This window comes from Eschrichtius robustus, chromosome 6 (assembly GCF_028021215.1).
Source record: "Eschrichtius robustus isolate mEscRob2 chromosome 6, mEscRob2.pri, whole genome shotgun sequence".
Taxonomy (NCBI): Eukaryota; Metazoa; Chordata; class Mammalia; order Artiodactyla; family Eschrichtiidae; genus Eschrichtius; species Eschrichtius robustus.
The window spans coordinates 59,304,072-59,320,661 of NC_090829.1; the positions used below are offsets into that span (position 1 = coordinate 59,304,072).

The 16,590-nt window shown below is 36.9% G+C and overlaps 1 protein-coding gene across 1 annotated transcript in view; it reads right to left on the reverse strand.

The window, feature by feature from the left end:
- Window positions 1-16,590, reverse strand: part of PEX5L (peroxisomal biogenesis factor 5 like) — a 182,772-nt gene that overhangs the window by 88,469 nt on the left and 77,713 nt on the right. Inside the window, exon 4 of the mRNA XM_068545420.1 lies at window positions 8,900-9,011. Coding sequence (XP_068401521.1) covers window positions 8,900-9,011 — 112 coding nt within the window. The remainder of the gene's footprint in view (window positions 1-8,899; window positions 9,012-16,590) is intronic.

Here is a 16,590-nt window from a genome sequence, read left to right on the forward strand (position 1 = left end):
GGATTGGTTTGTTTGTTTTTTGGATATTGAGCTGCATGAGCTGCTTGTATCTTTTGGAGATTAATCGTTTGTCAGTTGCTTTGTTTGCAAATATTTTCTCCCATCCTGAGGGTTGTCTTTTTGTCTTGTTTATGGTTTCCTTTGCTGTGCAAAAGCTTTTAAGTTTCATTAGGTCCCATTAGTTTATTTTTATTTCCATTTCTCTAGGAGGTGGGTCAAAAAGGACCTTGCTGTGATTTATGTCACAAAATGTTCTGCCTATGTATTCCTCTAAGAGTTTTATAGTGTGTGGCTTTACATTTAGGTCTTTAATCCATTTTGAGTTTATTTTTGTGTATGGTGTTAGGTAGTGTTCTAGTTTCATTCTTTTACATGTAGCTGTTCAGTTTTCCCAGAACCACTTACTGAAGAGGCTGTCTTTTCTCCATTGTATATTCTTGCCTCCTTTATCAAAAATAAGTTGACCATATGTGTGTGGGTTTATCTCTGGGCTTTCTATCCTGTTCCATTGATCTATATTTCTGTTTTTATGCCAGTACCATACTGTCTTGATTACTGTAGCTTTGTAGTATACTCTGAAGTCCAGGAGCCTGATTCCTCTAGCTCCGTTTTTCTTTTTCAAGATTGCTTTGGCTATTTGGTGTCTTTTGTGTTTCCATACAAATTGTGAACTTTTTTGTTCTAGTTCTGTGAAAAATGCCATTGGTAGTTTGATAGGGATTGCAAAGAATCTATAGATTGCTTTGGGTAGTATAGTCATTTTCACAATGTTGATTCTTCCAAGAACATGGTATAACTCTCCATCTGTTTGTATCATCTTTAATTTCTTTCATCAGTGTCTTATAGTTTTCTGCATACAGGTCTTTTGTCTGCTTGGGTAGGTTTATTCCTAGATACTTTATTCTTTTTGTTGCAGTGGTAAATGGGAGTGTTTCCTTAATTTCTCTTGCAGATTTTTCATCATTAGTGTATAGGAATGCAAGAGATTTCTGTGCGTTAATTTTGTATCCAGCTACTTTACCACATTCATTGATTAGCTGTAGTAGTTTTCTGGTAGCATCTTTAGGATTCTCTATGTATAGTATCATGTCATCTACAAACAGTGACAGTTTTACTTTTCCTTTTCTGTATTGGATTCCTTTTATTTCTTTTTCTTATCTGATTGCTGTGGCTAAAACTTCCAAAACTATGTTGAATAATAGTCGTGAGAGTGGGCAGCCTTTTCCTGTTCCTGATCTTAGCAGAAATGGTTTCAGTTTTTCACCACTGAGAACCATGTTGGCTGTGGGTTTGTCATATATGGCCTTTATTATGTGAGGTAAGTTCCCTCTATGCCCACTTTCTGGAGGGTTTTATTTTAAATATGTGTTGAATTTTGTCGAAAGTTATTTCTGCATTGATTGAGATGATCATGTGATTTTTCTCCTTCAATTTGTTAATATGGTGTATCACATTGATTGATTTGCATATACTGAAGAATCCTTGCATTCCTGGGATAAACCCCACTTAATCATGGTGTATGACCCTTTTAATGTGCTGTTGGATTCTGTTTGCTAGTATTTTGTTGAGGATTTTTGCATCTATGTTCCTCAGTGATATTGGCCTGTAGCTTTCTTTCTTTGTGACATCTTTGTCTGGTTTTGGTATCAGGGTGATGGTGGCCTTGTAGAATGAGTTTGGGAGTGTTCCTCCCTCTGCAATATTTTGGAAGAGTTTGAGAAGGATAGGTGTTAGCTCTTCTCAAAAGGTTTGATAGAATTCGCCTGTGAAGTCAACTGGTCCTGGGCTTTTGTTTGTTGGAAGATTTTTAATCACAGTCTCAATTTCCGTGGTGTGATTAGTCTGTTTATATTTTCTATTTCTTCCTGGTTCGGTCTCGGAACGTTGTGCTTTTCTAAGAATTTGTCCATTTCTTCCAGGTTGTCCATTTTATTGGCATAGAGTTGCCGTTAGTAGTTTCTTAGGATGCTTTGTATTTCTGTGGTGTCTGTTGTAACTTCTCCTTTTTCATTTCTAATTCTATTGATTTGAGTCCTCTCCCTCTTTTTCTTGATGAGTCTGGCTAATAGCTTATTAATATTGTTTATCTTCTCAAAGAACCAGCTTTTAGTTTTATTGATCTTTGCTATTATTTCCTTCGTTTCTTTTTCATTTATTTCTGATCTAATCTTTATGATTTCTTTCCTTCTGCTAACGTTGGTTTTTTTTGTCTTCTTTCTCTAATTGCTTTAGGTGTAAGTTTAGGTTGTTTATTTGAGATGTTTCTTGTTTCTTGAGGTAGGATTGTACTGCTATAAATTTCCCTCTTAGAATGCTTTTGCTGCATCCCATAGGCTTTGTGTCGTCCTGTTTTCATTGTCATTTGTTTCTAGGTATTTTTTGATTTCTTCAGTGATCTCTCGGTTATTAAGTAGTGTATTGTTTAGCCTCCATGTGTTTGTATTTTTTCACAGATTTTTTCCTGTAATTGATATCTAGTCTCAGAGCATTGTGGTCGGAAAAGATACTTGATACGATTTCAATTTTCTTAAATTTACCAAGACATGATTTGTGACCCAAGATATGATCTATAGTGGAGAATGTTCCATGAGCACTTGAGATGAAGTGTATTCTTGTTTTTGGATGGAATGTCCTATAAATATCAATTAAGTCCATCTTGTTTAATGTATCATTTAAAGCTTGTGTTTCCTTATTTATTTTCATTTTGGATGATCTGTCCATTGGTAAAAGTGGGGTGTTAAAGTCCCCAACTATGATTGTGTTACTGTCAATTTCCCCTTTTATGGCTGTTAACATTTGCCTTATGTATTGAGGTGCTCCTAAGTTGGGTGCATAAATATTTACAATTGTTATATCTTCTTCATGGATTGATCCCTTGATCACTATGTAGTGTCCTTCTTTGTCTCTTATAACATTCTTTATTTCAAAGTCTGTTTTGTTGGATATGAGAATTGCTACTCCAGCTTTCTTTTGATTTCCATTTGTATGGAATATCTTTTTCCATCCTCTCACTTTTAGTCTGTAATGTGTCTCTAAGTCTGAAGTGGGTCTCTTGTAGACAGCATATATACGGGTCTTTTTTTTTGTATCCATTCAGCCAGTCTATGTCTTTTGGTTGGAGCATTTAATCCATTTACATTTAAGGTAATTATCGGTATGTATATTCCTATTACCATTTTCTTAATTGTTTTGGGTTTGTTATTGTAGCTCTTTTCCTTGTCTTGTGTTTCCTGCCTAGAGAAGTTCCTTTAGCATTTGCTGTAAAGCTAGTTTGGGGGTGCTGAATTCTCTTAGCTTTTGCTTGTCTGTAAAGGTTTTAATTTCTCCATCAAATCTGAATGAGATCCTTGCTGGGTAGAGCAATCTTGGTTGTAGGTTCTTCCCTTTCTTCACTTTAAATATGTCCTGCCACACCCTTCTGGCTTGCAGGGTTTTTGCTGAGAAATCAGCTGTTAACCTTAGGAGGATTCCCTTGTATGTTATTTGTTGCTTTTCCCTTGCTGCTTTTAATATTTTTTCTTTGTATTTAATTTTTGATAGTTTGTTTAATATGTGTCTTTGTGTGTTCTCCTTGGTTTTATCCTGTATGGGACTCTCTGCACTTCCTGGACTTGACTGACCATTTCCTTTCCTGCTTTAGGTAAGTTTTCAACTATAATCTCTTCAAATATTTTCTCAGTCCCTTTCTTTTTCTCTTATTCTACTGGGACCCCTATAATTCGAATGTTGGTGTGTTTAATGTTGTCCCAGAGGTCTCTGAGACTGTCCTCAATTCTTTTTTTTTTTTTTAACATCTTTATTGGAGTATAATTGCATTACAATGGTGTGTTAGTTTTCTGCTTTATAACAAAGTGAATCCGTTATGCATATACATATGTCCCCATATCTCTTCCCTCTTGTGTCTCCCTCCCTCCCATCCTCCCTATTGTCCTCAATTCTTTTCATTATGTTTTCTTTATTCTGCTCTGTGGTAGTTATTTCCAGTATTTTATCTTCCAGGTCACTTATCTGTTCTTCTGCCTCAGTTATTCTGTTATTAATTCCCTATAGAGAATTTTAAATTTCACTTATTGTTTTGTTCATCATTGTTTGTTGGCTATTTAGTTCTTCTAGGTCCTTGTTAAACATTTCTTGTATTTTCTCCATTCTATTTCCAAGATTTTGGATCATCTTTATTATCATTACTCTGAATTCTTTTTCAGGTAGGTTGCCTATTTCCTTTTCATTTGTTTGGTCTGCTGGGTTTTTTACCTTGCTCCTTCATCTGCTGTGTATTTGTCTGTCTTCTCATTTTGCTTAACTTACTGTGTTTGGGGTCTCCTTTTCGCAGGCTGCAGGTTTGTAGTTCCCACTGTTTTTGTTTTCTGCCCCCAGTGGGTAAGGTTGGCTCAGTGGGTTGTGTAGGCTTCCTGGTGGAGGGGACTGGTGCCTGTGTTCTGGTGGATGAGGTTGGATCTTGTCTTTCTGGTGGGCAGGACCGCGTCCGGTGGTGTGTTTTGGGGTGTCTGTGAACTTATTATGATTTTAGGCAGCCTCTCTGCTAATGGGTGGGGCTGTGTTCCTGCCTTCCTAGTTGTTTGGCATGGGGTGTCCAGCACTGTAGGTTGCTGGTCATTGATTGGAGCTGCTTCTTATCGCTGAGATGGAGATCTCTGGGAGAGCTTTTGCCATTTGATATTACATGGAGCCGGGAGGTCTCTTGTGGACCAATGTCCTGAACTCAGCTCTCCCACCTCAGAGACTCAGGCCTGACACCTGGCTGGAGCACAAAGACCCTGTCAGCCACATGGCTCAGAAGAAAAGGGAGAAAAAAAAGAAAGAAAAAAAATAAAATAAAATAACGTTATTAAAATAAAAAAATTGTTAAATATAAAAAAGTAATAAAATAAAGAAAGAAAGAAGAGAGCAACCAAACCAATAAAAAAATCCACCAATGATAACAAGTGCTAAAAAGTATACTAAAAAAAAAAAAACCAAAAAAATAACAGACTGACAGAACCCTAGGACAAATGGTAAAAGCAAAGCTATATAGACAAAATCACACAAAGAAGAATACACATATACCTCACAAAAAGAGAAAAAGGAAAAACATATATATATATTAAAAAAAAAGGAAGAGAGCAACCAAATCAATAAACAAATTTACCAATGATAATAAGCTCTAAATACTAAACTAAGATAAACATAAAACCAGAAACAAATTAGATGCAGAAAGCAAACCCCAAGTCTACAGTTGTTCCCAAAGTCCACCGCCTCAATTTTGGGATGATTCGTTTTCTATTCAGGTATTCCACAGATGCAGGGTACATCAAGTTGATTGTGGAGATTTAATCCGCTGCCCCTGAGGCTGCTGGGAGAGATTTCCCTTTCTCTTCTTTGTTCACACAGCTGTGGGGTTCAGCTTTGGATTTGGCCCCACCTCTGCATGTAGGTCTCCTCAGGGTATCTGTTCTTCAGTCACACAGGATGGGGGTAAGTAGCAGCTGATTAGGGGGCTCTGGCTCATTCAGGCTGGGGGTATGGAGGGGTACAGAATGTGGCATGAACCTGCAGTGACAGAGGCCGGTGTGACGTTGCAACAGCCTGAGGCATGCCGTGTGTTCTCCCGGGGAAGTTGTCCCTGGATCCTGTCATGCCAGGACCCTGGCAGTGGTGGGCTGCACAGGCTCCCGGGAGGGGAGGTGTGGATAGTGACCTGTGCTTGCACATAGGCTTCTTGGTGGCTGTAGCAGCAGCCTTAGCATTTCATGCCTGTCTCTGGTGTCCGCGCTGATAGCCGCGGCGCATGCCCGTCTCTGGAGCTTGTTTAGGCAGTGCTCTGAATCCCCTCTCCTCGCACAGCCTGAAACAATGGTCTCTTGCCTCTTAGGCAGTTCCAGACTTTTTCTGCAGACTCCCTCCTGGCTAGCTGTGGCGCACTAACCCCCTTCAGGCTGTGTTCATGCAGCCAACCCCAGTCCTCTCCCTGGGATCTGACCTCCGAAGCCAGAGCCTCAGCTCCCAGCCCCCGCCCGCCCCGGCAGGTGAGCAGACAAGCCTCTCAGGCTGATGAGTGCTGGTCGGCACTGATCCTCTGTGCGGGAATCTCTCTGCTTTACCCTCTGCACCCCTGTTGCTGTGCTCTCCTCCGTGGCTCTGAAGCTTCCCCCCGCCCACCCCCCGTCTCCACCAGTGAAGGGGCTTCCTAATGTGTGGAGACTTTTCCTCCTTCACAGCTCCCTCCCAGAGGTGCAGGTCCCATCCCTATTCTTTTGTCTCTGTTTTTCCATTTTTCTTTTGCCCTACCCAGGTATGCGGGGAGTTTCTTGCCTTTTGGGAAGTCTGAGGTCTTCTGCCAGCATTCAGTAGGTGTTCTGTAGGAGTTGTTCCATATGTAGATGTATTTTTGATGTATTTGTGGGGAGGAAGGTGATCTCCATGTCTTACTCCTCCGCCATCTTGACGGTCCCCCCGACATATATTTTTATGATTAAAAAAACATACTATCAAATGAGAGTCTTCCTTAAGGATAAAAATCTGTGTAACCCAGATGCACTGAATGCTGAGGCCAAGAAATGAAAAACCCATAGTCTCAACATACCATTTTTCCTGACCTCTTACTTTGGAGGGTGTTATGGATTGAACTGTGTCCCCCCAAAACTCATATGTTGAAGTTTTAACCCCCAGTACCTCAGAATGTAACTTTATTTAGAAATAGGGTCAATGGAGATGTAATTAGTTAAGATGAGTCAGATTGGAGTAGGGTGGTAATAAAGAGAGGAAATTTGGACACAGAGACCAACATGCATACTGGGAGACATGCACACATGTCATGTGAAGATTAGAGTTATGCTTCCACAAGCCAAGGAGCTACCAGAAACCAGGAGAGAGGCCTGGAACAGATCCTTCCCAAGCACCTTCAGAGAAGCATGGTCCTGCTGACACCTTGATTTTGCACTTCTAGCTTCTAGAATTGTGAGACAATAAATCTCTGTTGTCTAATCCACTCATTTTGTGGCATTTTGTCATGGCAGGCCTAGGAAACTAATACAGAAGGCAACACTGTAGGTACTGGGATTGCAAGAAATTACATATTCTTTTGATTTTTTTCCTCCAATATTTCACAGGTCTCTCTGTTATATGCTAGAAAAATCAAGGTGAAAAGCAGCTTTTGAGTTGGATATTATATTGCTCTCTCTGGTGCGCCCTTCCTATGTGACTTAGTTCTATCATCACTGAGAGTTGTAGAGGGTACTGGAATCAAGATCTGAGAATTATGCTTTGCAGCTTTTTCTGAGAACAGCGGGAATTTCTCAGTGTACCCCATTCTCATGGATTTTCCTGCAGTTAGAGACACAAGGCTCCTCTGTATTTTGCTGGGGGTAGCTCAGTTTTGGAGGGGTGAGCTCCAGTTTCATAGGTAAGGAGGATGAAACTGATCTGACAGGATCTGAACTTGTTTCATTTCCTGCCTAAAATGTACCAAGTACAATTTTATTTGCTCGATTACTCAAAGCGATAGTTGAATTTAGAAAATGATTGCTTTGGTGTGATATAAAGAAAGTTAACGCATTTGAAAAGGGAAGTGTTGGGTGTACTGTTTTCACCTGATATCTTACAGTAATGGTAACAAGTGTTAGAGCTTACATGGTGTCAGCACTTACATAGATTGCTTCATTTAATCTTCCCAAGTAACCTATGAGATATAGATCTTACTACTATTAGGAGGAAATAGACTTAGTTATGCAACTTGCTCAAGGACACAGAGTTGCTAAGTGGCAGAGCTGGGGTTGGAATTCACGAAGTTTAACTCCAGAGACTGTAGACTACACTCCCACATAAAGTGCCTCTCTCTTGTGTTAGTTACTGTTATTGTTGTAATTTTTAGCATTTCTTAAAAATCACAATTTCCTTCACCTGTGATTTTCTTCACTTACTTAAAAGTATAATAAAACTATGCCAGGAAGCAGCAGGCTGAGGAAATGATGGGGAAATGAAATGAACTTTAACAAGACAGTATGTAATTACCCTCTCCTTCCATTAAATTCTCTCCTGCAATCCAACATAACCTTTGTTGTTTGATTCTGGACATCATTCTTTCATTCTTATTTGAACAACATGCCTTTGAGTGTGAATGTTGACTGAATGAAACCAGTGCAGAAAGGCTGCCGCTGATCCAGAAGGCGAAAAGTAGCTTTTGAGTCAAATCTTCCGTTGTGGCCTCAGGGTGGGCTGTACCTAAGTGACTTAGTTTTCGTATTAGTGAGAATTTAAGTGCAGAGGATGCTGGAGAAGGTGTGATTGATACACTGGCATCCTGCATTCACTCACTGGATGACAACTTATTAGTCCCTATACAGATAGTTTACTGTTTGATTATATTTAATTCCAGAACAATGTTCAAATAAATTGTTGTAAGAAGGAGCAAGTAATCCATTTATATGACAAAAAAATAAAATTGTCTCGATAATATCCCAAGTCTCTAGGACATTTTAATTGTCATTTCAATCCACTTGAAGGGGTTGCCTATATTTTTATTTTATTGGATTTTTGTCATACAAAATATTTCCAGCCAGAACTTGAAAAACCTTACTCTGAAAGAGATGCTTTTGTTTTAAAGAATTCCTATATGATGTGACTTGAGATGCGAAGATGTAAATATGAAAATTGGCATTGAAAAATGATTCATTGCTAATAGTGGTACTCTAATGTTTATCAAAATCGGTTGGATAATATCCATTGGAGTTTCTTATATTATAAAGAAAAGCAATTTATTTTATATTGAACAGTATATATTCTAAAATTTCATTTGTTTGCAAACATTATTCTCCACTTAAAATGCATTGTGGAAAGAAAATGTGCATTTTTCTATCATGAAAATTAACTCCACTTGAGGATAAGTTAAAAGTGAAAGAATTACCGGCTGTGTTGGACGTTACTGGCCTTGCTATTGCCTCCGATTTGGTTTCACAGAGAAAGTCATCGATGGAGGGACTCAGGAGGGGTCTGCTTTCTTGCTGTTCATTCACCAGCTGGGAACAAATGAACACAGGTGTCAAAGGACTTTGTCCAACTGCAGAATCAGCTGAATTAAAATGCAGCCTTGCAACAAAATGAGAATAGCAAGCCTACCAAAAAATAAATCAATCAATAAGTAATGGGGTAGAGGCAAGAAAGAAAAAAAAAATCAGGGGATGGGGAATGAGCCTTTTAGCACTGTCATATTTTTGATGCAGCCAAGTTCAGTTTTTAAACCTCAAGCTTTTTTTCTCCTCCTAGAACAGTTTTGGAATTATTCTCTAATTTCAGTATGTAGAATATGACACCTATTGAATCACAGTTCCTAAGGGCCAATCTCACTCTTCACCTGGACAAAAAGCTCTCACTGAGACCTGGAACCATGGCTTCAGACCTTGAGGTGACACATTCTGTTTAGGACTGGCCAGTCAGTGCTATGTGGTAAGAGCACGCCACACACACAGAGATCCATGTGCGTGGATGGATAAACGCTCTTTTTCTCTCTCTCTTAAAAAGCTCAAGTCACCTAAAGGCACACGCCCTTCCTTACATTTCCTTGGAATGATTTTGTAGTGCAAAACAAGTATTTTGAGAGAGTAGGAAATATTGTTATGTTAACTGTACAGGTATCCAGTATATATGTTTGTGAAAATCTGTATGTAAAAGAGATTTCTGTCAATTCAGTCATATTTCCCCATTGGCTTGTTCTCTAATTTCAGAAATCTTTCAGTTTGATTTTTAGTAGTTCTCATTATCAGTGGCAGGCAACTATTTACTTTCAGCTATTCTGCACCTCTTTGAATCCAAACATCCTTAAGTTCTGTTTCTAAGGGTAAGGGGAAAATTACACTTAAGATAACACAAGTGGTTAGTCCCTTAAAGAACTGTCTTAGTTTTTTGGGAGTTTTTATATTGGCCTTTCTTAAAATGGGCATAGTCATCTAGTTTTCTACTTGCTATAGGAAAAAGATGTGCCAAAAAATCTCTAGATTTTAAAATACTTATTTGCAAGGCTGTATTTTAAGAGACACATAAAATAACAAATGAAGTGTTTTGAAGTCTTACCAAATCAAAATATTTTCTATGACTCACTTTCACTTCATTATTTCTCTGGCAACGTTAGTGGTATTATAGCTTAGAGCTTATGGACCATGACAAGAGACCTAAATAATGGTAAATATGGGAAGAAAAAATGCTATTCTATTATTGGTGAAGGAGGAATATGGAAGCATTAGTGATTATTAGGGGACTGAAAACCAAGAGGCACCTTTGGTACTTTTACACATTCATGCTATTATCTTAACATGGATAAATCTCAGATCTTCACTAAAGTCTAAGATTTTGAGATAGAGTTGGCAATTTAATTTCACTCATATTAATTTCTACATGTTATCGAGGGTTCTAAGCATTAAGAGTGCTCATTTTCTTTTAATGTTCAAGTTATAGAGAGAGAAAATTTTTCAACTATAAGTTTTAGTGTTACTATGTATAAAGAGTCACAGATTTCTCTAAATTATCTGAGGTCTGTTTTGGTTGTAACCTTTTTTGGGGGATGCTCCTTTAATCCACGAACAAAACTCGAGTTTCTTTGCATTTTGTTATCTGAATTTGAACATTCTTGGATATCACCCATCCTATTTATATTGAAATATTTTTTAATGTTGAGGGACTATTAGCCTTTCATGTTTTGGGGATAAAATATATTAGAATTTTTGTAAATGCCATGGTTTATGCCAGCTCTTCTGAAAATGTGATTAGTTTTCTGGGATCTGTTTTTCATTTATAGGTAGTTCAGGTAAAAACTGTGTTTATGCAATTTCTTAAAGACTCATACATTAATGTGTATTTCTTGGGAGAACTTGCCCTTTTAGCCATATGTGCTTAGCATATTGAACCCATCTAGTATGATATCACCATAGTGATGTGCTCTTGATGTAGCAACAATGTCTACCTCCAGGCTGTGTCATTCTCACGGCTGTCAAGGGAGAGCTGGATTCTGCTGCGCTATAAACATCATGGAAGATGAAGGTCACCATCAAATATGGCACCACACTATACTCATAGAGTTTATTGTAACAGGCTTACATTTATTACGTTGTGCATTCTGACTACTAGGTCTTATTGACCTAGGCTAAAGTGAAAAAGGTGCAAAAACTCAATACAACCAATACAACTTCAACTTTAAAATACGTAGGACATATGTGTGATGTCATAACTCTCTTTGTTAGCCATTATTTCTCTGAAGAAATCTGATGTTATTGATAGATAACTAAGAAAATTTATTCTCTTAGTCCTGGTCTTGAGAAATATCCATTATTATGTAAAAGGTACATATGATTTATATTCCACAAAAGCCCCCTTATACTTTTTCTTTACTTTGGATACAATTAAATTCCTTTGTAAATAAAAGGACTAATAATTTATTTCCAAATCATAGCTCTGTGAGTAGGTGTGTAGAATAGACCTAGATTACCTATGGTTTTAGAAGACCAGGGTATTAGATTTCTGTAGATACTTTTAATTGCAAACACTGAAAAATTACAGTCTAAATTTGATAAAAGAATTCTAGAAAGTAAGACCTTTCCACATAAATATCTAAATGGAAAAACAAAGGAAAGGCACAATTAATTGAAAGGCCTATCCTTTTAGGCAAGTCTTCTTTATCAGAGGTAATAGGATTTTTTTTTTTTTTTGAGTCTCTCTCCTCATTCAAACTAAAGACTTATTTTCTAGAGAAATTACTTCTAGCACTCAGATTTTCTCAGCACAGGAAGAAAAGAATACCAAAGAGGAGGTTATTCAGAGAGACCCTAGAGAGCCCAAGACTAAGGTGTGGCTTCTCCTCATAAGGTCTTTTCCACACCTACTGTCTTATTTGTGACCACACTTCACCCCTGGACTGGAGTTGTTCCCATAACATGTCTGTCCCGTTCCCGTAACTGAGCTGTTCCTGTGACTTTCTTCCATAGATACAAATCAAAGAGGAGACTTCACATTACTTTCTGAGTCTGTGCTTTTCGAGCTACAGCACCGTTTAGCTGTCGGGAAATGCTGAGATTGGAGTGGGGATAGTGGCAGGGCTCAAGGGTGAAGAGGATGAAAGGCCAGATTTCAGATAGCATGGAAAGGTAATTTGGGAACTGAAGGTTTTTGGGTTTTGATTGAGATATGGAAGATGAAATAGGAGATATCATGAAAAAAAATCTTTTGTTATTAACTCTGAGGTAAGAGGCTATGTCTTACTCATATTTATATCCTTCACAACTTCGAATAGAATGTCCTCATATAAGAGGGGCTCAATAAATGGCTACCAAATGGGACAGTGACTTTGCAGAAACTGAAGATATAAAAATATCTATCTCAAACAGTCCAATTTTGAACTGCATCTTCAGTCAGATGAATTTAAGAATCATTATTTTAGCCCTACTAAGTCCCATTTTATTTTTACTTGTATAGATAAGAATGGCTTTTCACATGTCTCCTTCTTGATTTTCAAACAAATTTATGGTTTTCCTATGGTGACTTGAGAATAAGCAAACCTTTTAGGTCATAAAGTAATATTGCAAACTGAACTGAATCCTCCAAATAGTTCCCCTAAGCTTTACTCCCAAATTGTATGCCATTTATTCTGTCTTTATTCATTGGTAGGATAGAGCTTATTGACTTCCCCTTAGAATTACTTCCTTCAGTTTGAAAATACTTTATGAACTTACCTCATTTCATCCTTCTGGCACAGAGTACATTGATGTTATAAAAATAATAAAAGGTGAGTCAAAAGGTTTCCAATTTTCTTTTTTTTTTTTGAATAACTGAGTGGGAGTGATTGCAATTTTGGTCCAATCAGATGATCTTAACTGAGTTAAAATGACCCACTTCATTAGTTGCTAAGGCCTTTATTTCAACTTTACATTTAAAATTTTCCTTTATTATCCTTCTTTGTCCTCTTCTCAATATTTAGATTAGTTCAAAGACCTTTCTAATGGTGACAGATTCTTATTTCTCTTTCAGGACCCCGTTCTATTGATACATTGTCTGGGAACGTTCTTCAGCTCTAGGCAGCAAGTGCCTTCTTACAACATCTCAGTGTTCCCATGCTTTACCCAATTTTATAACCTTAGTTTCACCTGTTTCCTCCCACTAGACTATGATCTCTTTGAAGGTAGAGACCTTATCCAATTAATTTTTGTATTTCATAGTGGCAGTTTAATAAATGTTGACTGATTTTATACAGTCCAACTGAATGGTGAATTGTATAAAAGAATGATTGCATGGGCATCCTCAATTTCATATGGGGTTTAATCAACTCATAGAGAGGCCAGTGGTCCTCAGAAATGTTTACTAAATTCCTGGCAAATTTTAAACCACAAATCTAAGTCCACATTCCCCCACTGTCACATCATTGAAATGCTTGGAAACCTAGAGGTATCTAAAGGAACATTTCCAAATGCAAGGCTTCTACCAAGAAGTCAAAAATGCCAAGAATGAATGCCTAATGAGAAAAATTGAAATAAAGGCATGGACCTGCCTCATTCCATCTTTGGAAGCAGGACATGGACCAATGCAAGTGGGAAGCCAGTGGTACTTCAAGAAATAACACCACTACCTCACTTAGAGATTTTAAATCAGAGATTCAAATTTGGAGATTCTGAGAGAAAGCCCTTACACAGTCAATGGACATGGAAACAAAAGGGAGTAGCAGAAGTAAGAAGACAGGTGAGAACTCGCATGTAGGAGCTTCTTGTCACTCAGAATTCAAGACTATTGATCCTTTACACCTTCCTTGTAATCATAGGTTGTAAATGAAATATTCAGTCAAATGCCTTCAATTTACTTATGACTTAGTCAGACCGGTCAGTTGATGGGGCTAAAGGTAGCCACCACAGGACAAAATTGGTTCTTATTTTATATCAGTACAGTGTTTAGTGTTGAGCAGAATGCAGACAATATCATCCACCTTTAATGAATTATTGTCTGTTTTAAAACTTTGTCTAAAAATACATTTGCCTTAGTTCAACTTGAATTTCCTTAATTTAAATGTTAAAAAATTAAATTATTATATGATCTAAGCTGAATATTTAACCAAGATGAAAGGAGAGCATTTTGTTTTTAAATACTGCCTGCTACTTAAGCTCCAGTGCATTAAAGATAGCTTGTTTTGTGACTTAAGTCTAAGTTTATTTATCTTTAAACAATATATTGTTTAGATGTTTCATTAAAAAATATAGAGCTAAAGTTTGTGATAGCTTATATCACTAAGAATTAACTCCAAACCAAAATACATTTTAGGTGAGAAAACAAAGTCTGTATAGGATAATAACTCATTATTCTATAATTTTACACTTCAGATTGATGATCTCAATCTATTGTTTTAGTTTAAAGTAAAATATTCTGTTTTTATTTTTAAACATTTTAGTACTTAAAGAATAATTTTAAAAGTTAAAACACTGAAGCTAATAAGCTAAAAAACAGTTGACAAATATCTCATATTTGTAATGTTGATTAAAAAGTTTGTAAAAATATACCAGTCTTTTTATCTCATCTAAATAATAGAACAATTAAGGTTGCTTTTATATAAATAAAAACACAAATATGCTTTCAATAGACATATCTTTATGCATTTTGAAAATTCCTTTATTATTTGCACTCTCTTGATTAAAAGTACAATATATGTCATTTGTTAAGTAGGTTTTCATTCATAATTTTATAATTAAACTATCTGTTTGTGGCTTTATTAGTCCTATCCAAGTTTAGAAACGTGTGCAAAGCCCATCAAAATAGTCACCATATTAAAACTAACTTGACTGACTCAATCCATTGAAAAGAGGAAACAACTGAAACATTACTATGCACCCCTTAGTATTCAGCCTTTGAAGGCTTTGTCATGGTAATTCTGCCACCCGACTGAATTAATTTCTTATGAGCTAACAGTACTAATGGTACTGCCCCATTCCCCAGTTCTTTATATGGATCTCAGTGGATCTTCCTGTAAAGGATAACCATGTGATAACTTTCAACTCTTTGACTTGATCTAAATGTCAACCAACTGACAACAAATATTTTCCTGACAGGATAGTTAGACATAAAAATGTGAATCTATTCATGGGAAATGAACAAATATTATTGTTTACAGCTTGGATAGTACTAACATCAAGGCAGGAAGGAGAATATAATTAAAGCAATTGTTTCAGTTTAGTAACAGAAAACCCAAACAAGACTGTATTTAGCAGCCTTGTGAATGTTTTTCCAATCAAGGACATTACTTTTTTACCTTTATCAGACACAAAATTAAATCAGTATCAAACTATAAGGGGTGGGGACAGATAGAAAAACAAAGCCTGAGTTAAGAAAAAATTCCCTTGACAAGAAGAGGTCTGGAACACATAGTTTTAAGACACTGTGCTCTGCAGCAAAAAATGAATGGGCTATTCCTTACTTACAAAAGTACCAGGGGAGGTGGTTAAAATGAAAATTTCTGAAGGTTCCTTATGAGAGAAAAATATTCCCTAAAGCCATTTCATTCTCATAAAGAAGAATAAAAATTTTTCTATGATATACTCAATCTGCTGGCATATAGTTTTCCCTTCTAGCCTCAAACTGGATTTATTTATACCATTACAGTCTAGAGTAGTACTGTTCAGTGGAAATATAACGAGAGCCTGGTAATTTTAAATTTTCTAGTAGCCACTTTAAAAGTAGTGAAAAGAAACAGGTGAAAATAATTTTAATAACACATTTTATTTAGCCCAATATATCCAAAATATTATCATTTCAACATGTAATCAATATAAAAATTATTAATGTGATAGTTTACATTATTTTTCTTTGGACTAAATCTTCAAAACTTGGTGTGTATTTTATACTTACAGCATATCTCAATTCGGGGTATCCACAAAGCACTCAATAGCCACGTGTGGCTAGCGGCTACTGTATTGAACAGCACAGGTCTAGAGAAACTCTATTTCCTCCAAGACTTGATGGTTCACATATTTTTTCCCTTCAAAACTCTCATCAATGCACATTTGTTTCCATACTGTTTGACTTAAAGTGTTAGTCTAGGACAGCATGAACTTGAACTACTATGAAGAGCTTGACACATTGTTTAGCAAAGAATCAATAATTAAATGAAACAAAAAGAGCAATTCTCAGGGGTCCCACAATTTCTGAGTTCAGGTCACCTGGCCAACTCTTCTGTTTTGTTCAATTTGTTCAATGTACTATAAATGACTTGACTGGAGTATGCTTGGCTAAATCTCTCTAAAAGTGATCCTAATAATCACATAATACAGAAATGCTTCAATATAAACTATTCTACACTCACCAATCTGTGGAATGAACAGTTACTAAACAAATTAGGGACTCAGTGTTTCAAGGACTTATTCTGTATTTTATCAATTATGATTGTCCTGAAGACATTTTTGGGAGAGCAGCAATTAGCTTCAGACATTTCTGGGATCTGTGAATGAGCAGCTGGCATCGACACACCAGTGATGAAGATGAGTCAGTGTGTCCTGCAGTATGTAGCACTATGTCATAGGGGCTTTACAGGAGACATGGGACAGACATGTTTCAAGACACTAATACATTCACACAAGA